We start from the raw sequence: 25,025 nt of genomic DNA on the forward strand, positions 1-25,025 counted from the left end.
TATCATTTGGCTCAGGCTAGATATAATATTTTTATATAGAGGAATACCCATTTAGTATAAAACAAGCCAAATGTGAGTGAGCCAAGAGTAAAAGCTTGGTACCTTATTCAGAATTTCCCATTTAAATGAATGGAAATTGTGGTGCCACGTTTGATGCCAAATGTCTTGATTAATATCATATTAACTTTGCTAATTGTTGTTTACTAAATAATTATTTTCATGAATAAGAAGCTAACCTGAATATGATGCTGGGTGAATAGTAAGCTAACTTCAATCTTCGAATAAGATGCTGGACGAATATGTTTCAGTATCATCACCGAACACGCAAATTCTTTCTGAGGTTTGTTTATTACACGTTTAGCCCGCCTCCTAAGTACATGTGACGCAACGACGCCTGGACGCGATGACATCACCCATACGGAAACACATCAGGTCGCCCGGGCACAGTACGGGGTAGTCTGTGTTAACATAACATTTCGTTGCCCAGGCGGTGACTTCTCATGGATCGCAGCTTGTTTATAAGTAGCTGAGCTGTCGCTTTATTTCATTGAAAGACCTCCGCCATTATATCGAGAGGTAACTTGGTGACAGTGACTTCTCACAGAGCTCTGCTGGTTCCAGCTGAGTGTAAATAAGCGTATGTCCCACACAGGACTGTGAGATTATCACGTGTATGTCATGCATACAGGGCCTGATTGTATGTGAGCAAGTCAGGATCTTTATATAGCAACTATGTTGCTATAACCAATTCTGTATTAGCTCTTTGGCAGCTACGGGGTTAATGTGGCATTAAGTAATTGACTAAAAACCATAACATTCAAACCCTTTAATCAAAGTGCCACTATATTTATTAAATACATTTGATAAAATTTCTATTAAAGGGAATTGAAGATGTTTATCTATACACACACCCTCTGGCTTGTTTCAGGACGTGCAATTATTAAAAGCTGAACTATGTGCTTTTGATGTCACCATTCAAATGAAAAGTGGAGCATCAGCCAGTTTGCACCTGAAGTAGTTTCCCTGGGTCCTGACTGACCATTTTGCATGTATGGCTTTTATGGAGGCATGGTACTTTTGTCCTGCTATTATTTAGAAGGGCATGGGGGCTTTTGTTAATAAAAATTTAGAACATATAAGCAGGGACTTAGTATAATATATGTCAAACGTATGCCGGTCCAAGTATACAAATGTAAACATACACACACCCCTACACTCCCCATGATATTGGGGTTTTCTAGAGAGAGTCAGTTGCAGAAAAAGATAGGCGACATCAATGCTCTGTCTTATCTCCGTTCTATTTATTACAGAGCCTCTGAGTGTAATTTATTTTCACCTATATTCATATAGAATGTATGTGCTATTAACTGTTTATAATTTAGGATCTACCTCCTCACAAAATAATTGAATAATTTAAGATAAATCTATTTAATAATCATTTGTGCAATAAACATCGAGACATTTTAATATAAGCTAATTTTAGATTTAATATTAGCTAATTTTAGCATTAAAAAGGTCCTGGAGAGAACACTGAAATTATAGGTAGTAAAAAAAATATACTTTCATAATTTTGTCTCCTTTCCAATTTAGTTCTATTATCAATTTTGATTATTTTTTTTGGTATGCTCTGTAAAAGAATAATTCTAGGTAAGCACAGAACTGTGCACATCTTTAGCCACCTAGCAGCAGTGTTTACAATAATGTTTATAGTATTCTTATACATAGTTGCAAACTGCTGCCATAGACTGCGAAAAGCTACATGCACATGCCTAAACTCTTATCAATCTACCTAACTTTACTCTTCAACAAAGGATACCAAAGGAACAAGGCATATTTTGTAATAGACGTAAATTGGAAAGTTGTTTAAACTTACATGTTCTATCTGAATTGTGAACATTTCATTTTGACTTGACTGTCCCTTCATCTCCGAAAATGGTTTATTTTCTCGTGTTTATACAGTAATAGGCACTATTTATGTTGGAACCTACATATTCCCCTAATCTACTGCTTCCGCTGAAAACAGATACAAAACAGGCGATTAAAGAAAGAATGCAAACATGACTGTGTGGAAATCCTGTTAGCAATGAACAATCTTATATTCCTCAGATCCTTGTTTGCACTTTCTTTTATTGCCTGTTTATATCTGTATCTAATTGTCCTCAGCAGAGAGATAAATATGGAAAAAAACGTGTTCAGCATGTTGGCACCCATTACTTTATAGAAACTAAAGTACGTTATAGAAATATATATACTATTCTCAGACTCATCTTTGCTTTGCGTACAACATTATGTCTAGCATTTTATTTACTGTTTAATAGCGATTTAACAAAGCTTCATTTTGTACTGTCTTCTTTTCAGGTCCCTTTTTGGAAAGTCTGCAAGGTGCAGTAGGCACCTACCCTGCTGAAATGAGTGGGTCAAAGCCTGACATCCTCTGGGCACCCCACCACATGAACAGGTTTGTTGTTTGTGACTCGGAGCTTAGTCTCTACCACATAGAATCAGCAACAAGTTCTAACTCAGAATTGAAAGCAGGGTCATTGAGACTTTCTGAAGAGACAACTGCAACATTACTGGCAATAAATTCTGACACACCTTACATGAAATGTGTAGCCTGGTATCCAAAGTATGACCCTGAATGCTTATTAGCAGTTGGACAGGCCAATGGAAGAGTTGTTCTCACCAGCCTAGGTCAAGATCACAACTCCAAATGCAAAGACTTGATTGGGAAAGAATTTGTGCCTAAGCATGCACGCCAGTGTAACACCCTGGCATGGAACCCCCTTGATAGCAATTGGCTTGCAGCTGGCCTAGATAAACACCGAGCTGACTTTTCAGTGCTAATCTGGGATATTAGCAGTAAGTACACTCCTGATGTAACTGTTCCACTGGAGAAAGTCAGACTTTCAGCTGGGGACATTGAAAGTTGTGCAGTGGTGACTAAACCACTTTATGAATTAGGACAAAATGATGCCTGCCTTTCCCTTTGCTGGCTCCCCAGAGACCAAAAACTGCTGTTAGCCGGCATGCATCGTAACTTGGCTATATTTGACCTTAGGAACACAAACCAAAAAATGTTTGTCAATACTAAAGCAGTACAAGGAGTTACAGTGGACCCACATTTCCATGACCGTGTGGCTTCATTCTTTGAAGGTCAAGTTGCCATCTGGGACTTGAGGAAATTTGAAAAGCCAGTTTTGACTCTTACAGAGCAGCCAAAACCATTAACTAAAGTAGCTTGGTGCCCAACAAGAAATGGTTTGCTAGCTACATTAACTAGAGACAGTAATATAATTAGACTGTATGATATGCAGCACACTCCCACACCTATTGGAGATGAAACTGAGCCTACTATCATTGAAAGAAGTGTTCAGCCCTGTGATAACTGCATTGCTTCTTTTGCATGGCACCCAACTAGTCAGAACAGAATGGTGGTCGTCACACCAAACAGGTCAATGTCTGACTTCACTGTTTTTGAGAGGATTTCTTTGGCCTGGAGCCCTACCACCTCATTAATGTGGGCTTGTAGCAGACAGTTATATGAATGTACAGAGGAGGGTAAGGCCAGTTCTCTAGACAAAGACATAGCCACGAAAATGAGACTTAGAGCTTTATCAAGGTATGGCCTTGACACTGAGCAGATCTGGAGAAACCATCTTCTGGCAGGGAATGAAGACCCGCAGCTGAAATCTCTTTGGTACACTTTGCACTATATCCTTTCAATAGTTTTGCCTAATATGTTTATGATTTCAATACTTGCAATGGTATTACATATAGTGCTATGAAATTACACTAAAGAAGGGACGAGAACTCTTAAAAAATGATTGTGTATATAAAAGCACTATTTAAACATGTAAAAAAGTTTGTGATGATAAATGCAACCTTACTACATTTTAATATTATATATAGGACCTCTTAATTAAAATTATAGAGCACATACATTTTCTTATAAAAGATTATTTTTTCCCTAAAAACATACATTTATTATTGTTCATCATATCCTTTCTCCGGCTGCCTCCTGTTCAGTTATGTGCAACCAATAAGAGAGATACCACACACCCTATGTATTTTAGTGGCTTCTGCTTTGAGACTGCATCTGATATCTGGGTAACTGCATGTAGCATTGAGAGATCAGAAGGAAGTGAAAAGTAAATGATGATACCACTATACTTTTGTGTATTTACTGTTCTGGATGTGGAGAAAGATTGAGTGTCTGTGAGTGTCCCCATACGAAAAGAAGTGTGTATATATGTGTGTATATATGTATGTATGTATGTGTGTGTGTGTGTGTGTGTGTATGTGTATATATATATATATATATAGTCCTCTTAACAAATGCACTCTCAGGTTTTTCTCTGTGAACAAAATATGTTTTTATTGGAACGTTTTCGGGGAGAAGTTCCCCTTCATCAGCATCTGCTCCCCCGAAAACGTTCCAATAAAAAACATATTTTGTTCACAGAGAAAGACTTGAGAGTGCATTTGTTAAGAGGACTATTCATTATATTTACCCACTGTGGTTTGGATTGGAATATATATATATATATATATATATATATATATATATATATGTGTGTGTGTTAATAAGGCACAAAACGTATGGGTACTACATTATTATTCATTACATTATTATTCTTATTAATAAAACTACATTATTTTAAAGGGACAGTCAACACCAGAATTTTTGTTGTTTTAAAAGATAGATAATCCCTTAAAGGGCCATGATACCCACATTTTTTCTTTCATGATTTAGAAAGATAATGCATTTTTAAACATCTTTCTAATTTACTTCTATTATCTAATTTGTTTTATTCTCTTGATATTCTTTGCTGAAAAGCATATCTATATATGCTCAGTAGCTGCTGATTGGTTGCTGCACATAGAAGCCTCATGTGATTGGCTCACCCATGTGCATTACTTTTTCTTCAAATAAGGATATCTACAAAATGAAGCAACATAAATAATAGAAGTAAATTGTAATGTTTAAATTTGTATGTTCTATCTGAATCATGAAAGAAAGATTTTGGGTTTAGTGGCCCTTTAATTACTAATTCCCCAGATTTGCATAACCAACACAGTTATAATTATACACGTTTTACCTCTGTAATTACCTTGTATCTAAGCCTCAGCAGACTGCCCCCTTATTTCAGTTCTTTTGACAGACTTGCATTTTAGCCAATCAGAGCTGTCTCCATGGTAAATTCACGTGCATGAGCTCAATGTTATCTATATGAAATACGTGAATTAATGCCCTCAGTGGTGAAAAACTATCAAAATGCATTTAGATTAGAGGCGGTCTTCAAGGTCTAAGAAATTAGCATATGAACCTCCTAGGTTTAGCTTTCAACAAAGAATACCAAGAGAACAAAGCAAAATTGGTGATAAAAGTAAATTGGACAGTTGTTTAAAATTACATGCCCTATTTGAAACATGAATGTTTTTTTTGGACATGACTGTCCCTTTAATGAAAACAATATTTCATATTTTATAAATAAATATTTTTTAAAACCTCTTTTCCATGGGGTTTTGGGGGAGGAAGGGGCAGTTACAATTATCAATATTTTCATTATTTTGAAATATTTAAATGTTTAAAAAACAATTATTTATTGCCATTATAATTTGACTTTAAAAAAGTTGCAAGCAATTGTTGCTCATTACATACACATATATATTCCTTAATCACTTTTATTGAAATGCTTATTGTTGGATGGGGACTCTCGCAAACACACTCAACCTGTTTCCAGATTAGTATTTATTATTATTATTTGTATTATCAGGTATTTGTAAAGCACCGACAGATTCCGCAGCGCTATAAGCATAGGCGGTATAAATGATAACATTTACAGGGATGAAATGGGTAGAGGGCCTTGCCGAGAGTTGCACTGTTATAGTCGGCTCTTATGAAGGGGGATCTACAAACAGCTGGGCTCATAGGCTTACATTCTAAGTGGTTCAAGGGGAAAGCAATGGAGTTAGGAAAGGTTAGTGTAGGTTGTATGCATCCTGAATAGTAGAGTCTTTAGGGAGCGCTTGAAGCTGTTAAAACTAGGGAGAGTCTTGTGGAGCGAGGCAGGGAGTTCCACAAGATCGGAGCCAGTCTGGAGAAGTCCTGTAAAAGGGAATGTGAGGAGGTAACAAGAGAGGAGGAGGGAGGGAGAGTATCTGGAGACAAGGTCTGAAATGTAGGGGGGAGCAGTGCAGTTGAGGGCCCTATGTCAGAGTGAGGATTTTGTGTTTAATCCTAGAGGCAAGAGGAAGCCAGTGAAGGGATTGGCAGAGAGGTGCAGCAGATGAAGTGCGACGTGTAAGGAATATCAGCCTGACAGAGGCATTCATTATGGATTGTAAAGGAGCTAGGCGGAAGCTAGAGAGGACTGAGTTGCAATAGTCGAGGCGAGAAAGGATGAGAGAGTGAATTAAAATCTTAGTTGTGTCTTGTGTAAGGAAATGTCTAATTTTAGAGATGTTTTTAAGGTGGAAGTGGCAGACTTTAGCCAAGGACTGAATGTGAGGAGTGAAAGAAAGGTCTAGTACACAGTGAATCTTCTATAGTAGCTGGTGCCTATCTTATTGGCTGTTCCACACACCTGTAAAAATAAAATAAAAGGGAACTGAACAGGAGGCAGGCCAGGTAATGGATATGAGGGAGAATAATGTACATTTTTAGAATAAAATGTTTTATAATAAAATGTTTGTGCTACGTAACTTTAGTAAAAATTCAACTTTCTTGATTCAGATAGAGAAAACAGTTTTAAGAAAAACTTTCCAATTTATAAAAAAATATATATATATTAGAATGCACTCTTTTAGATGCAACAACAATTACATTTATGTCCCTTTTTAATATTTGGATTTATAACTGATTTTGAAAGCATAATTTACTTGCTGTTCTATTCAGAGTTATGGGAATTTGTAAAAATGAAAGTTTGCTATCTATAAATGTTATGACTTAAAGTGACAGTATAGTCAAAATTAAACATTCATGATTCAGATAGAGCATGCAATTTTAAGCAGCTATCTAATTTACTTCTATTATCTATTTTTCTTCATTCTCTTGGTATCTTTATTTAAAAAAGCAAGAATACAAGCTAAGGAGCTGGCCCATTTTAAGTTCAGCACCTGGGTAGCGCTTACAGATTGGTGGATACATTTAGCAAGTGCTTTTTCAAATAAAGATACCAAGAGAACAAATAACATTTGATAATAGGAGTAAATTAGAAAGTTGCTTAAAATTGCATGCTCTGTCTGAATTGTGAAAGTTTAATTTTGACTAGACTATCCGTTAAAGCATTAGGATTTTGGAGAAAAAATAACTGAAAAGTAAGTTCTGTGTTTAGCCAAATATTTTAATAGCAAAGATAAAGTACTTTTTTTTTTTTGGCAAAACAAAAAAAAACAATAAACACCCCACCCGGACATTTGTGTGCTGAAAAGGTGTAATTTATCTTTTTCGTGTGGGGAAGCTTCATTTTTTTTTTGTGTACAATGTCTATTAGAGCTGGAAACATACTCTTTTGAGAAACAAGGTAGCTGAGGCTACAGTGTTGAACAAATGAATGCTGTCATAATACATAAGTTCAATTAAAACAATGAAACACTACAGACATTGGCATAAATAAATAAAAAATAACCAAAACTATAATATGATATCAGTTATACGAAGCTATAAATAGAAACACAATATAAATATTTGTTAAAAATTGATTTACAGTATCTTGAATTCTATCCTGTATCAATAGTATGTTTAGTGACACTCCTTGCTTGTCCTTTGCTACAGTATTTCAGCACTCTGATGACCAAAATGTTGTTTCATTATTTTATTTTCCCACCTTTTCTTTTACTTTATCTCTGAAAAATGTGGTCCTCCTACATTTCCCCTGAAGAGGTTTTGAGTTTATAATTCAGAATACGAAACCTACAACATTTTTATATAATGTGAGCGTTTCATTAATACTTCTAAATATATAGATATATGTTAAATTGTATGTATATAAAATAGGTGTGTTTGATATTTTTATATACACACAAATAGAAGTTCATACCAGTGTCTTTAAGGATTTATTAAACTCCATTCTAAATAGGTGTTGAGTTTCAAGCACTCCTGTAATGTATTTCAGTGCAACAATGTAATTGCATGTCTTCTTAGTATTTAACTTGCAGTTTTCCTATACACTTTGACACTCATGAAGCAATATGCTGAAGACTTAGATCAGAAATCTTCAGGCAACAAAGGATCGTTGGTGTATGCTGGCATTAAAGCAATAGTAAATTCAGCCTTGGGTAAGAATATTATTTCAATAATTACATTGTAGCATATGTGATAAACAAAAAAACATTGCTTTATTTTCACAAATGAAAATTTCTGATTAAAATGTAAATGTTTCATTTTCTATTCTATTTCTAAAAGACTGTTTATGTAAGTCACTATGTTAAGTCTCCTTTCTGATTTAACAAAAATTCTATTTGTGATTTGTAGATCTTCAGAATTAATTTACTAAAACTAATTTAATAGCTTTGTCTGTAATTTATGTTAACAAATATATAGATGTATGGTTAACTATGTTTATTTTCTTTTGTTATTTTATTTTAATTTACCTGCAAACTTTTATGTTTTTTTGTAATATATTTTAAATATGTGTTTTATTTTTTTAAGGGACAACAGAAAGTTTCAAGCACAGTTGGAGTGGGTCGGAGAGGCAGGCAGATCTTGTACATTTTACCAGCGAAGAAAGATGCTTGGCCCTCCAACTCTGTGGGTGGAGAAAAAAAGGAGACGATTCTGACATGGGACCATTTTTTAATTCATTAGAACAGGAAGGGGAGTGGGAGAGAGCAGCTGCTGTTGCCCTGTTTAATTTAGATATTCGTCGTGCCATACAGATCCTAAATAAAGGAGCGTCCACAGGAAAAGGTAAACATTCTGTTATTTCTTGTACGTTTCTTTAAGTAACATTTAGAATGCTTGCAATAGTTAGTAGAAAATAAAACACGAGAGAGGGAGAGATAGGGGGAGAGAGAGATTAACTGAAACAGAAACAGCTGTGTATGATGAATAAAACTTGGTGAGGAACACCCAAGCTCTGCTAACAAGGTGAGGTTGCTGAAGACAGCTTGATGTCAAAAGCCATACACCATGGCAAAACTGAGCACAGCAACAAGAAAAAAGGTATACTGCATCAGCAAGGCCTCTCACAAGCAGCTATTTCAAGGCAGACAGGGGTTTCCAGAGGTGCTGTCTAAGCTCTTCAGAAGAAGCACGAAGAAACAGGCAATGTTGAGGACCTTAGAAACAGTGGTCGGCCAAGGAAACTTAGTGCAGCAGATGAAAGCAATAGGAAGATGTCCATCAGGGCTTCAGCTCAAAATTGGCAGAAACCAATGTGACCCTGGTACCACCATCTACTGTCCTACAATTTGCATGCGACCACTTTAGCAGAATACGATCAGGTGAAATGCCATCGTCCATAACACTAATGCTTGATAATCATGAGTACTGTGAGAAATTTGAGAGAGATTGAACAAGAGCTCTATGGACATTTTGGTGTTTATCATGGATTGTTTGCAAAAGGAAACACAGAAAAAACAAATGACTATAACCCAGATGGAGAAGTTGAAACAACTTATGCAGGCAGAGGAGGCTGAGAAAGTGTTTTCACAGGTGAAGGATAGTCGGCTGAGTTAGATAAAGTGATTCCGGGAAAGAAGTGCACTAAGTTCTGCCCTGATAAATAGGATTACCTATCCGGGAGAGTTTGTATCGTTGGTGCCTTGACGCAAGTGGCAACGATCATTGCAAATTATTTGGTAGAGGCAGACACCACGGACCGTGAGGCGGATGAAGTGGCAGCAGTTCGGATTCCTCAGATCAGTCACAGGGGGAATCCGATTCAGATTCCAGCGTGGTTTGAGGAAGCACGAATGGAGAAAAAGGTATAAAGAGCTCCTCTGGGAGTTGCCAGCTGAAATATTCAAGGTGAATCAGAATTGGAGCCACAACAAGATTTAGTGGTAGACATCTCTAAAGTTGATATTACTGATGATGAATTATTGGTGCTTCAGAACGGACTGTCTTTTTGTCTTCAACGTAAATTTGATTTATTTATTTTTTGCCTGAAAAAAGTTTTTTTTTTTTTTTTTATTTAATTGAAAAATTGGTTTAGACAACCTGTATTACAGAGTTCTGTTGAGTGTAGTTTAAAAAAAAATTGTTTGAGTTTGCAACATTTAGGTTCACGCAACAAAATTACATTCTTTCCACATAGTAATAATCCAAGTATAAATACTTTTGTGCAGCTGGTTGAGAACAATATTTTGAGTTTGCTGGATAAAACAGATAAATTACCACAAAAGAACAGACATTGTATTGAAGGGAGCAGATAAATGTGGGCAAGAGTGATATTGGATACAAGTTACTATGTTAGTGAGATCAGACATCAGTTGCAGAATGAGAGACTGTGTATGAGGTTGGCCAGGAATCTGATATCTATATGTAAATTGGTAGTGTTGTACATTATGCTTTCAAAATTGGAATTATTGATAAAAAGCTACAGAAGTTTCTGATTAAAAAAGATGTTCATACACCAATATTTTACACCCTTCCGAAAATCAATAAAAAATATTGAAATCTCCCCTGGTCCCCCGATTGTAGCTAGCACACTAAGTATTTAACAATATTGCTATCCATGAATGAGGCATTGGTGTTCTCAAAATGGTATAAAATTAGGGTGGAATATAATGATTCGGCACATATTTTCTTAATTTTGCAACTTTTCGAAATTTTCCTGTACTGTAATTTAATTTATTTTTTATTTCAGGATGACTATTTTTTACAGAAACAAGGGACACCCATGGGTTTCAATGTTGCCACTAATTATGCTAATATGTTTTGAATATATATGAGGAGAAATATATTTTTGGATATAATTTATTTATCAGATATGGCACCACTTGATATTGATGATACTTCAGGTATATGGCTCCCTTGTGAATTTTGTTACAGAGTTGGGGGATTTTATAAAACTTGCTAGGTACTGTTTTTTTTTTTAAAAGACCCTACCATACATTCCTGTAAGTAACCATAATCAGTATATATTTACTTTGCATTTATCAGGTGATCTAAACCTTAATGTTGTTGCCATGGCATTATCTGGGTATACAGATGAGAAGAACTCACTTTGGAGAGAAATGTGCAGCACTCTTAGGTTACAGCTGAACAACCCCTACCTATGTGTTATGTTTGCCTTTCTCACAAGTGAACCTGGCATATATGACGGAGTTTTGGTGAGTTCTTTGTTTATTCTGTCGATGAGCCACAATTTGTTTTCCATGTTTATAACACAGCTTATTAATACTAAGACATCTTTTTAGCTAAAGCATTTTGCCTTCATGATTTAATCAGTATGGTTATGTTTAATTACAGATTGCTTGATTCACTAATATGTTTTTATCCTTTAGAATGCCAAATGTGTACTTTTGAAATGTTTTTTTTTTTTTAATTGGTTTTGTCAAACACACCAGGAAGTCCATTAATGTAATGCAAATATAAATAGTTGATAACATTTGGCGTAAGCACATTTATATAGGCAGTACTGCACAGCATGCAATTAAAATAATACAAAATAAGGAGAGCATATTATTTGTCATGTGTGGTTGTAATTGTACACTAAAAAGGATGAATAAAGTGTAAAGAGGTGGATTATTCAGCATTCTGTGTGCAAGAGATCTTCATCAGAGACCTGTCATGCGTAATTGCAGCCTTCCTCATGTGACACAAACTGTAGATATTTTATGGCTTTGTTGCTTTGCCCTGACCCCGGAAGAGATACACTGCTTTACTTTTAATTTGCTTAAAGGGACATGAAACCCAAAATTTATTTAATGATTCAGATAGAACATGCAATTTTAAACAACTCTCTAATTTACTTCTATTATCTAAATTTCTTTGTTCTCTTGCTATCTTTTGTTGAAAAGCAGGAACGTAAACTCAGGAGCGTGCACATGTCTAGAGCACTATATGGCAGCAGTTTTGCAAGAATGTTGTTCATTTGTAATTTAACACATATAACCGGAAAAAAACAAAAACCTTAAAGGGATATGAAACAGTGCTCCTTTAGTAAAAAAAATATATATGTTAAATCAAAGTAACCATAAAAAGAAACTGGTTGTGTTAAAAAAATTAGCACTTAGAAATTCTCAGTGTAGTCACTGCCCTCGAGATTAGGTTGCTGACATTATTGATAGCTTAAAGGGTTAGGATTAGAAACCCATATTTTTTTCTATCATGATTCAGATAGAACTTACAAATGTAATCAACTTTCCAATTTACTTCTATTATCGTCCTTCCCTTGATATCCTTTGTTGAAAGGAATTTCTAAATAGGCTCAGTAGCTGCTGATTGGGGCCTGCACATACATGCCTCATGTGATTGGTTTACCTATGTGCATTGCTATTCCTTCAACAAAGGATATCTGCAGAATCAAGCAAATTAGATAATAGAAGTAAATTGGAATGTTGTTTAAAATTCTATTCTCTATCTGAATCACAAAAGAACATTTTTGAGTTTCATGTTCCTTTTAGTTGAAATAAGTTTTTATTGTCATACACATCAAAAATTACAGTTGACAGTAACCCTCCGAACTTATCCCATCTCTCCCCTTATCCTCTTGTGGTTATCAGAAGTCCAGCTGTCTTTCTTCTAATGTGGGGATGGTTTCAGAGAGTCTATTAGTGCAATAAAGCTATTAAACATTTATAATTCAATGCAAACTTTAGGGTCTGTGATGTCTGTTGAAATTCAATTTGATCGAGGGTTGGGGATAGAGAGGAGGGGACAACAGGGAGAAAAAACGACAACTAGAGCTTCATAAGACAGAGTCCCCACTCCCCCCCCCCCCCCCCCCGGCTTCTATATTGTGTAAATTTTCATTCTTTTCCAATAACATTCCAATAACAAATAATAACCTTACCTCTTAAACTTCATTAAACTTGTCCGCCATGCCATCCCTCCGCCACCGAGTCCAGAATAGGGGTCTCTCCTAGGATTTGGCCTAATCTCAGCCTTTGAAACAATAAACTATCTATGACAGCTAGTGAACCTTTTCTATTAGTGGCCTGCCAAAATCCAGTAATTCCATACCTTAAAAAATTGATCTTGGTTGTTCTGACTAAAGGCTATCGTCTCTGACATTTTGGAGGTGGCTTGAATTTTGTCTTTAACTTCCCCCCATGAAGGTGCCCCTGTTTTCCAGTGTCTAGCTACGCATATTCTGGTGGCAGTGCAAAGAATGCGAATAAATGTGTTGGTAGCTGTATTGAGTTGACTAATCCTATCGTTTAGTAGTGCTTGTGGTGCAGATAGGGAAATGTTTACTGAGAGTACCTCTGTAATCAATTTAGACAGTTGGGTCCAGATCTGATTAATCTGAGGGCATTCCCACCACATGTGGATATATGTTCCTGTTTCAGTGCAACCTCTATAACATAGCTTGTTACCTCTATGAGTGTAATGGAAAGTGATGACAGGGGTGAGATACCATCGGAAGGAAGTCTTGATGCTGTTTTCCCTGAAATCTGCACTAATTAACCCTTTGCTAGAAGCGTAAAAGATTTTTTCCCATTCCTCTCGGGTGTGGATTATATTGAGTTCTTTTTCCCATCTTTCCATCACAGATGTTTTAGTAGAGAATGTGGACTGCTGAAGTGATAAGTATATTGCAGAAATTAATTTTTTGAGTCGTCGTGATGTGTTACAATAGTGTTCAAGGGTAGTTAATTTTGTGTTGGTGTTAGATGATTTGTATTTGGTTACTGCCGATGCTACTTGTAAATATAGGAACCATTGCAATTTGTCTGGGTAGATTTTATCCTGAATTTGTTGGAATGTAGCTATTTTATTGTTGACCATAAGATCTGCGACTCTGTATAATCCTTTATTTTCCCATTTTCCCAGCTGTACGTGGAAATCTACGTTTAGAAGGGTCCTCAGTGGTCTAACCACCGAGTCCCCTGGAATTAGATGAAGTGAGTCGGTCACTGAGGACCAAGTCTGCATCATCTCTATAGTAATCTTTGAAGTGTGGATGCCCTGAAAGGGTTGTCTCAACCGTCCCCACAAAATGTCATCTGGTCTTTTGTACCCTGCTAGGGTTGTCTCCACCCTCACCCATACAACATCGTCTGATTTTATACTCAATAGGGTAGTCTGCGCCAGCCTCGCTGCTTGATAATAATGAATTCAATTTGGTACTCCTACTCCACCTAGTTGTCTATGCTGTTGAAGGACGTGAGAGGGGATTCTGGCTTTCTTGTTGCCCCTTAGAAATCCTATCAGGTCCGTTTGTATTCTTTTTAAGTCTGGTAAGGGAACTTTAATTGGGAGGGCCCTAAAGAGATATAGTATTCTTGGGAGGATATTCATTTTTATTGCCGACAATCGGCCGTACCAGGAAAAACCTCCCCCCCTCCATTTAGTGATGTCTTTGCGGATCGTTTTGTATAAGGGAATATAGTTTAAGTTGTAGAGGTCTGCAATGTTACCTGACTGCTTAATCCCCAGATATTTAATTGCTGTGTGGGCCCATTGGAATTAAAAATTAGCTTCTATAAGTTTTTTGGTGTGGTCGGGAAGAGCGATAGGGATTGCCTCGCATTTATCTAAATTAACTTTATAACCCGATATATCCGAGTATTCCTGTAAAATTCAGTATAAGTTTGGGAGAGATATCAACGGCTTGGTTAACGTGAGGAGCACATCGTCCGCGAAGAGGGAGATTTTAAATTCCTTATCTCTAATTTTAACACCATGAATATCTGGGGATGAGCGTATGGTAGCAGCTAGAGGTTCTATACACATTGCAAACAGGAGCGGTGACAAAGGGCACCCCTGTCTCGTACCGTTTAAGACCTCTATAAGTTTTTATTGGTAACCCGCTGTTCTTACGTTAGCTGTTGGGTGAGAGTATATGCTTTTAATAGCCTGAATAAATTCTCCATGAAAACCCATCCTATCTAGTACCTTCAACATGAAATTCCAATCTATCCTATCAAACGCCTTCTCCACGTCCAATGAGAGGACCAGAGAAGGCGTTTTTGTTTTGCTAAGGTAGTCGACCAGGGAGATCGTACGCCTCGTATTATCTGGGGCTTCTCTATCTTTAATGAATCCCACCTGGTCTGGGTGGATCAGAGTCGGTAGGTGTGCTTTTAGTCTGTTGGCTAAGATTTTGGTAAATATCTTGATGTCTTGATTTATTAATGATATGGGGCGGTAACTTTGGCATAGTTTTGGGTTTCTCCCCGGCTTGTGTATAACTACTATTTTGGCTTGTAAAATTTCTTTGGGGATCTCTTTGCCTTGCATGATATCATTACATAATGAAACCACATGTGGGATTAAGATAGATCTATATAGTTGGTAGTATTCCCCTGGGAAACCATCTGGACCCGCTGCTTTACCTGGCTTTAATTCTTTTATGGCAGTAAGGACCTCACTGGTCGAGATCCCAGCGTTTATCTCTTTACTGATCTCATTGTCTAAGGGTGTAAGTTTAGCCTCATCTAAGAACTTTGTCAAGAGTTGGTTAGTCTGGCTCCCTGGTTTAGTTTTTTTGCCGTCATAAAGATGTGCATAATAATCCGCGAAAGTGTTGGCTATCTCCTGAGGGTTGGAAGTAAGAGCTCCGTCATTTTTTTGTATATATGGGATAGTGAAAGATTTCGTCCTCTCTCTTAGTTTATGGGCTAAATATCTGTCCGGTTTGTTGGAGTATAGGAAGTACTGTGACTTCAATCTATGGGCTGACCTTATAGAGGTTTCATTCATCACTGTTGCTAGCTCTTGTCTTTTAGCTTGTAGTTGTGTATATGTCGATGGTGAAAGAGTTTGTTGATGTAATCTGGATAGGGTAGTTATTTGGGTTTGTAAGGTATCTGTCAGAAGTCTGTTGGCTCTGGTAAGAGCAGTTTTTTCTTTAATCAATAAACCTCGAAGGTAGGGTTTATGTGCTGCCCAGATAGTGATAGGGTTAGAGGTTGTCCCTACATTGAAGTCCCAGTATTCAGTTAATGCCTTGGCTATGGGTTCCCTTACTGTGGAACCTTTTAAGATATAAGGATCATAGGTCCAAGATCGAGTTGCACTAGTGTGAAAGATTTTTTTAAGGTCTATTTGTACTATTGAATGGTCTGACCAGGCACAGGCATGTATCTTGGAGGAAACTAGGTCCGGTATCATAGTCTGGCTTATATAGATGTAATCTAGTTTTGAATAGGATCTGTGTGCACTTGAGTAATAGGTGTAATCCTTAGTCCTCCCATATAGGGTGTCCCAAGAATCCAAAATGTTATGTTCCAAAAATACCTCTTTTATTTTTTTAATTGTAGAATTATGTCTTTGTTGTGTTTGGGACAATGGGGTCTTACCTTGACAATATTGTGTATATATAGAAACATTAAAGTCCCCACCTAAAATGATTCTAACATTTGACCACTGGGTTAATAACTGTGAGATGCGAACAAAGAATGGAGCTTGTGTTTCGTTTGGAGCATAGATATTGCATAGCACGATCGGTTTGTCATGTATTCTACCCTGGAGTAACAAGAATCTACCTTCAGGATCCCTAATTGTTTCCTCTGTTATGAACCCGACCGACTGATGTATCAATATGGAGACCCCCCTCTTTTTTTTTGTCAGTTATAGAGTGAAAGTGTTGTATATATCCTTTAGACCAATATTTTGGTATGACTTCCTTAGTGAAGTGTGTTTCTTGTAGGAATATGATGTTTGCCTTTAATCTAGTATATTGGTTCATAGCTGTCCTGCGTTTGAGATCTGTGTTTAGGCCTCTAACGTTATGTGAAATTAGCTTTAGGTGGCTATACATTACTCACTGTTACGTTGGTGAGGATCTTCCCCCCCCCCTGGATCTTTGTTACCTTTTCTTCTCGCAGCTGTCTGTAGGTCTCGAGATAGTAGTTTTCTTTCAGTAGATGGGACTCGGTGGCAAAGTGGACTGCACGGCGGGACACTAACAAAAACATAAAAAAAAACAAAAATATTAATAAACATTACAGAGTATACCCCAACATCTTTGTACAGTATGTGGCTAATGCTTCCGTGGATTTTATGTTGGGATAGTACCCAAAGGAAAATACAGAAAAAAAACCTTATAACTCCTCTCTCCCCATAAAAAAAATTAGTTATGGTTTAAAAGTAACATTACATAGTGCTAAAACTGTAAAGGTTTAAACTATCTAACATTTGGCATCAGCTGAAATAGTAGTTATTGGTATCTGAACATTCCGTACCATATCACCTTTCCATGTAGCTACATACCCTCTAAGCTTATTGTATCTAAAGTGTTTATCTTCTATCTATACCTCTTCCCTCCCTAACAATGCTATACATTCAAAAAAGAAAGGGAAACAATGATAAGAAACCTCTCTAGGTAACTGTCCATTACTGAAATGTGTTAAGGCTTGTTCTTTCTTTTCGGAACTTTGGTCCACTTTTGTCTCTGTGAATTAGACGAGTCTAGTTGCCCTTGGGGCCTATCTTCTCTTTTCTCCATCCGTGGGATATCAGGTGGTTCTAGCTGCAATCTTCGGCACACATCTGGGATCTCTGTGACTTCTTTAAGGTTCAGGGAGTTGCCATTGTGAAGAATGTAAAGGTTAAAAGGGAATCCCCAACGATATCTGATCTGGTGTTTTCTTAAGAGTAGTTAGGGGTCTTAGGTTACTTCTCCTCTGTAGGGTCCGTATACAGAGGTCTTGGTAGAACTGAATGACCGTGCCCTGGAATTTAAAAGTGGGATGTTTCCTTGCCGCAGTGAGTATCTCTTCCTTTTCTGGGAATCTAAGAAATTTAACGATTACATCTCTGGGGGGGGCATCTTCTCTTGGTTTAGGTCTAAGTGCTCTATGAGCCCTTTCCGTTTGGAATTTCTCATCGCCCCCTTCTCCCGTGATAGCCTGAAATAATTGATGAAGATATATAGGTAGTTCTTCCGTCGAGACGGTTTCAGGAATCCCTTTCAGGCGTAGATTACATCTACGAGTCCTGTTTTCAAGGTCCTCCAGCTTATCATGTATCTCACTTCTTGTTCATGTGAAGACAGCTTTTGTGTAAGATTGGATAGTTCATCGGCAGTGGAGGCCTCATTTTCTTCCAGGGTGGCCACTCTTGAACCCAGTTCAGTGATTTCTTGTTTTATGTCTGCTAGACTGGTTGTAGCAGTGTTCTGAAAAGCATCTATTTTTTCCCAGAGCTTGTCAAAGTTTTTGTTAATGTCCTGTTTAGATGCTAGCGATTTAAGATCAGCTCTTGTTGCTGGGATAGTGTCCTCCTCAGTAGCCTGTGAGTCTGATTAATACTCATTTTCATCTTCTGTTATAGCATTCACAGATTCTAGTATCTTTTCGCCTCTTGTAGGTTTAAAAAATAGTGCAGCGGCTTGTGGCTTAGAGCCCTGAGAGAGTTTATTAGGTTTTCTAGCAGACATTTTACCAAGTGGTTTTTAGGTATCCCTTAGATATTGTAGATATAATTAAAGGTTGCAGCTGACTTCCCAGCTTGGGGTGTAATTGTATCCAAGAACCCCACAGGTGAATAAGCAGAGAAATTACACTAGAGAGTTTTAATGTTCATAGATCAACAGTATAGCTTTTCCCCTTCAAAGCAAGTATTTTCATATGCTGCAGATTTGGAGTGCGCAGTAGCTTTTAGGTGTTTTAATGTATGATCCCTCTATTCCTTTTAGTATTCTAGCAGAGGGAAGCAGTCGCAGACAAAGTAGGGCATATTATAGTGTGATCCAAGTTCTGCTTTCGGTGTAGCTAGGAAAAGGGATGGCATAATTTATATCATAGCAGGGCTCTGGTTAACCTCCTGACTTTTTTTTTTTTTTTTTGCAGATCTTAAGATCGAGTAGAAATTGTGTCTCAGCATCAATTTATTGCAAGCAAATGTTTTATAACAGAGTGGGTAATGCTGTAATTTATTCTTGATCCCTGGCAGGTATACCAGCAACAAGTCTATTGTGTGGCCTTGCTATGTGCGTGTTGTTCTGGGCTCTTATAGGTCCCCTGATGGCTTAGGCCGCAGTGGATTAGGCATATTTTAATGTCCCCAGAGTGATCCTGAGTATGTGTGAAATCTATGCTCTATGCGAGCTCAGTCATTTCTATGTGCCATTCGCCTCCCCTCTTACCGCACTTGATTCAATACATCGCTGGCCTGTCAGATCGGTAGTCTCCTTACCGGAACGTTCTCTCGTTCGCGTAGTCTAGAAATCTGTTCCTTCCCAGGGAACCTTTGAAGGAGGGCTTCCCTCCTGTCAGTTGATTTTAAGGTGGCCGCTTGAGTACCTGATTGCTTGTTTTTGATGGCGCAATGCTGCCCGGTATTAGTCCCGCCACGTGGGCAAGATGGCGACCGGCACCTGAGGGCTTTCTATGAAACCGGGTGAAGATTTAATCCGTGTTGTTAAGTGTCACTCCTTGCTGCTCTTCATTGTCTACCCCATAGGGTCTTGAGGGTACAGAGTCTGTCCTTGTGCAAAATTACACCTGTATGCCTTTGTATGTTACAGTTCAGCACGGAGCTCTAGTGCTAAGCTGCCATCTCCCTTCAGCTACAGGCTCCGCCCCCCTTCATGTTCCTTTTAAAGGGACAGTATACACCAATTTTCATATAACTGCATCTAATAGACATTACTATAAAGAATACGATGCACAGATACTGATATAAAAATCCAGTATAAAACTGTTTAAAAACTTACTTAGAAGCTCTCAGTTTAGCTCTGTTTCTCTAACATTCACCAAATAGCAAGCCAGCTCATGTTTCTCTAGAAACCCGGACATCAAGCTATATAAGCCTTCATGTAGATACCCCTGCCCCCTTCTGGAACTGTGAGAGGAAGTAATGGACCCTACACATATAAAGTTAAAAATAAATAAAAGGTTAAATCTTTTTAAAATGATAACACATATTGCAGTAATTTCTATTAAGTAGAACTCACTGATTAGTGTTTTTTATTACAACAATGAAACCGATTTTTTTTTTTTAAACAATTTAACTTGAAATGTAACATTTAGTTAAGAAAAAATATATTTGGCATATATTTTTTTACAAAGCGTCAATTCCATTGATCATTCACTAATTCTAATATTCTGGTGTATGAGGATACAAGGAGGTAACATCATGGTATTGGGAAGAAATTAGCTAAAAGGGATAGGAAAGTCAAAATAAGCTGTTTATGATTCAGAAAGAGCATGTTATTTTAAGACCCTTTTAAATTAACCTCTTTTCAAATTTACTTTGTTCCTTTGGTATCCTTTGTTCAAAAAGAATATGTACTTATCCTTCGGAACAGGAGCTAGCTGGTGATTGGTGGCCACACACATTTGTGTCTTATCATTTGCTTACCAGATGTGTTCAGCTACCTCCCTGTAGTGCATTGCTGCTCTGAAGCTTACTTTAACAATGTGTTTATTTCATTTGCATAGTTATATGCAAGCCATAGTGCGATAATAAAATACTTTAACACATTAGAGCATTTTCTGTTTGCAGTGTCACAATACTTGCACAAGTTACCCACCCCTGTGCCTCTACAGCTGTGATTCCAGTTACCCATAGTCCCTTTGCTTTGGCTGCTGGAATCTTTAGATGTCCTCACCTTTAGTTGCTGGTAACACTCAGTGTCTGATGATTCCTGTGAGTGGCTGAATAGCGATTTTGTCAAAAACACTGGAGTTACAGCAACACAAGTTACATATGGACATTGAGCTTTTTGTTTTTAAAGGGACATGAAACTCAATTTTTTTCTTTCATGATTCAGACAGAGCATGCAGTTTTAAACAACTTTCCAATTTACTTCTATGTTCAAATTTCCTTTGTTGAAAAGCAGGAAGGTAAGTACAGGAGTGTGCACATGCCTGTGGCACTATATAGCAACAGTTTTAGAACAGTGTTATCATGTAGTGCTCCAGATGTGCACACTGCCTATCTAGATATCTGTTCAACAAAGAATAACAAGAGAACAAAGCAAATTTGATAATAGAAGTAAATTGGAAACTTTTTTTATAAATTTTATTCTCTATCTGAATCATAAAAGATTTTTTTTTATAGTAGAAAGAATACTTGTAATGTTATTTTAATATTCACAGTGGATTTTAATTGTTATATGTCAGATACACATTCATGCAAATGTTATTACACTTTTTCCCCAGTAGCTGTGATGACAGGATTTTATGAGAGAGGATGTTTTTATTAGAAGTAACCAGACGGGGCGGAGCTAGCTCGGCATCTGAGTAGTCGCATCTCATAACAGCTCCGGACCTGTTCCGACTATTTATCTAGCTTTGACTACTCAGTGCAGCCCAATTTATTCCCAAATTGGAGAGTGTGTTTTGAGAAGACAATACTATCACTCTGTAACCTAGCTACAGAAGATAGCCATTAATTACTACCGCAAGAGCAGTCGCAGCAGCTGTAGGGAGGCGGCCATTTTGCTATCCTCGTGGCATCCTACTTATATATTACAGTTCACACATTACAGTTTGAACATTAGATCAGGAGAAGTGGTGGCTTCCGAAGCATGGAGGAGTCACTAGGAATCGTCTTGGCCCAGCTTGAAGCTTTTTACCACCTGATGTGCAGCAGATACCATGACCTAGTGGGGGTGCTCAGGGAAAGTTACATGCCATTACCCTCTACCCCGGAACTGAGAGTGAGCCCACAGTCACCAACTGCCCGTCCTCCAACCCAGCAACATTTCAAGCAAGAACCCCTGGAGCCCCCTGTCTTCAAGGACAGCCGATCTAACCTAATGGGGATGGAGCTAAAAGGATCGGACATGCCTGGTATTCCACAGCCCTTGGCTGCTCTGGATGGGGATGCGGCCGGCCTCTCTGGTGGAGTCGAGGGCCTCAAATTACCATATGGTGAAGTGGAGGCTTCCTTGCAGCGTCACGAGCATCACAGCTTTGCAGAATTCAGATCCGCTCCATAACGCAGAGATTGCTAGGTCCCAGCAGAGATATATATGCTTCAAAGCTGGGAACGCATCGATCGAATGCCACATGGATGGTCCTGAGAGAGCCCATGTAGCGCATAGCACGTACATCATGCTGGATACTAGGCTACCTACATGGTTGCAATGCAGAAACACTCTTATTTCCCATTATGATATGGCAGAGGCTGTGGTGCCGTTACGGGGTAGGCTAGACCTGGTAACATTACTATGGCAGTAGTCAGAATCGTCTGCATGGCAAGGAACTTTAAACACCAATGTCCCTACACCCATGTTTGCAACATCCCTAGGTTCAAATCTCTACTTGCCATAGTTTTATATCCTTTTTATTATGGGGATTACCCGCACAATAGCTAAGTTCATGTTAAGGTTTTTATTGTTTGTTTTATATATGTGCACATCTCTTGATTTACACTCTCCATGTCACTATAAACTTAACTAAGGTATGAAACCCATCTCCCAATTGCCAAGCTATTATTAGATCAGCAGCACTTACGTTCCAAGTTAATCCTTCTTGGCCTAGTGAATCTATCCTCCCTCAGAACACCCCTATACTATATCTTCTAGTTTTATCATAAGAGCAGAAGCCCAAATCGAGCCCCTTGGGCAACCTAGTAGTTTGCAGATTAGAGAATATATGCTATTGTCATTTGTTTTGCATACTCCCCCTATGTTGATTAGTAATTGCCTACTTTTCACCGCGGTAAAAAGAAGAGATCTTATACATTATTCCCCAATAGTCAAAACCCTTCAGATTCTGCTTTACATAAGGCAGCGATAAATAAATAAAACCTAACTGATCAGCATTAGGGGCTATTCTCCTCCTAAAGGATTATTAACAACCATTGCCATACTACTCCTCCCAGATAGTATTTAGGTTGATAACCCTGTTTTAAATCCAGTTTACCCTTTATCAATATTAAGCAGTCTGATTCAGGTCATGGATGTTTGTAACCAATCGTGTCATTATATCTATAAGTTGGAAAATGGAAAATGACTTATTTCATCTACCTGCTGTATATTATGGCTTATCTATAATACTGTTATCTCTCATGATTAACTTGTATGCTCTTCATAAGCTTCTAATGTTTCTTATATTGCACTGTGTTCAGAATACCTGACTGATGTTCTTATGTTTTGTACCATCTCACATAGTAGAAGAGGGCAGGCATATAGTCTAGGCGTGATCATATATATTTTCACAACACACCCTTTCAATGCGAAGTCAGCCCAGCACCTATAGATTGTATCCTTTCACTCTATGTCCAGTCAGGGTTCAGGCTTATGCTTATACATTTTTCTTTTCTATGTTCCATAAGTGACTATACCTTTTTATTACCTAAGATTATACCCGTAATTATTTTGTATTTAAAAGTTCAGAAGCCCAGGAGTATTTATTAGTTTGGTGTCCTGACTCACCGCACCCACCCTCCCCCATCCCTCATTTAGAGCGACTCTCGCCCGCTGAATTTCCCTTTCCCAAACATTATAAAGCCAAACCCCCCTTTGCCTCAATTCTTTACTCTCCGCCAAACAGATAAACTAATATATATTTTCTACAGCATTGTGGGGTCCAATTTTACTTCTCATATAATACAAAATAGAGGTTTATTTTGAGTTTACTTTTTCTCTCCTATACAGGAATCCTACAGACATACTAGCTTACTTTATTCAAGATTATCCCTCCCACTCACTAGTCCCATGTTATCAGAGACTTCCAGAATGGACACTCAGAGCTTATATCACTTTACTTTTTCAGTATGTTTAAATGCTAAGAATGTATGTCTTATCACAATGTTATTTGTGTCCATTGGTGATTCTTGTTTGTAACACTTTTTTACTCTTTATAACCTCAATAAAAAAAATATTAAAAAAAAAAAAAAAAGTAACCAGACAATGATTTACAATTACCAATATATTTATTTGCCACTTTTGTATGTTACAATATTATTTTATTTATTTTATATTTTAGTATGAAACTAATATGGCAGTGAGGGACAGAGTGGCCTTTGCATGTTTGTTCCTGAATGACACCCAGGTGAGTTACAAAGCTGTACCACATGCATGTTTCAATACTTTAAGGTAACAGTAGGTAGCCCACTACAACTGGAAATTGAGCGGTTGTCATATTGTTCCCAAAGAGTGTTGATTTTAGTAGATTGTGATACCTCAATGGACCAAAAAGTGGTGGATTCAGATGACCTACATCTACAGCTTGGAAACTTATGAAATACAAATCTTTGTGTATGTTGTTGTATTATTAGGTACCACACTGAAAAAAAGGTTTAGCATTTTTTTTTTATATATATAAAAATGACCTTTACTCCTGTGCATTATTCATTCTTCAATGATTCGATTGGGAAATAAATGCTGAATATTGGCACAGTTAGTGGCATTCGGCTATTTATTTTTGTAAAATGATGATGTCCACAGTCCTCCATAACATGGGATATATTTCCCACAACTAGGAGACGGTCAAGATCCCATATCAGAGCTTAAAATCCCTACCACCCCCTATCTCTCTCTCTTAGTTTTGTTCTTGGCCTTGTAGGAGTTTGTTGAAAATAGAGGTGTTTCCAGCTACTTGCTTATGGATTTAAATTTGGGAGCTCAGACCAATGTGAGACCCAGGGTCCCTGGGATTTATTATTCACAAAGAAGACAGAAGAGAAACTTCACAGTAGCTGAATGATACAGGGACATAGGAATACCCTGTTATGTGCATTATTTCCCTATAGGACTTCAACCATAACTACCCTCAGACATCATGGATACTCGTCCTTAGCCTATCCCTGAGGGATACAGGTATTTTCTACTGCAATACTCTGCGGTACCCAATGCCTGCAGTGGATGGGCTCTCTACTGGATACTGCTGCAGCTGCATTGACAAGGATTTGCCTGGTAAGACAGTGGAGGGGTGCTGTGTAAGGTAAGTCACTTTACACAGCACACACACCGCCCAGAGGCTATGTGTAGGTATTCTGACGCAGGTAC

At 37.7% G+C, this 25,025-nt stretch overlaps 1 protein-coding gene across 2 annotated transcripts in view; it reads left to right on the forward strand.

The window, feature by feature from the left end:
- Positions 1 to 425: 425 nt before the first annotated feature.
- MIOS (meiosis regulator for oocyte development) overlaps positions 426 to 25,025 on the forward strand; it is a 46,930-nt gene continuing 22,330 nt past the window's right edge. The window contains exons 1-6 of one of the 2 annotated variants that reach the window (XM_053714088.1): positions 426 to 576; positions 2,359 to 3,711; positions 8,182 to 8,280; positions 8,654 to 8,911; positions 11,111 to 11,280; positions 24,004 to 24,069. In XM_053714088.1, coding sequence (XP_053570063.1) covers positions 2,409 to 3,711; positions 8,182 to 8,280; positions 8,654 to 8,911; positions 11,111 to 11,280; positions 24,004 to 24,069 — 1,896 coding nt within the window. In that variant the 5' untranslated portion in view covers positions 426 to 576; positions 2,359 to 2,408. Of the gene's footprint in view, positions 577 to 1,020; positions 1,072 to 2,358; positions 3,712 to 8,181; positions 8,281 to 8,653; positions 8,912 to 11,110; positions 11,281 to 24,003; positions 24,070 to 25,025 lie in introns of those variants that run through there. The other variant, XM_053714089.1, reaches the window with a different exon arrangement.

Source organism: Bombina bombina, chromosome 5, assembly GCF_027579735.1.
Source record: "Bombina bombina isolate aBomBom1 chromosome 5, aBomBom1.pri, whole genome shotgun sequence".
Lineage (NCBI taxonomy): Eukaryota > Metazoa > Chordata > Amphibia > Anura > Bombinatoridae > Bombina > Bombina bombina.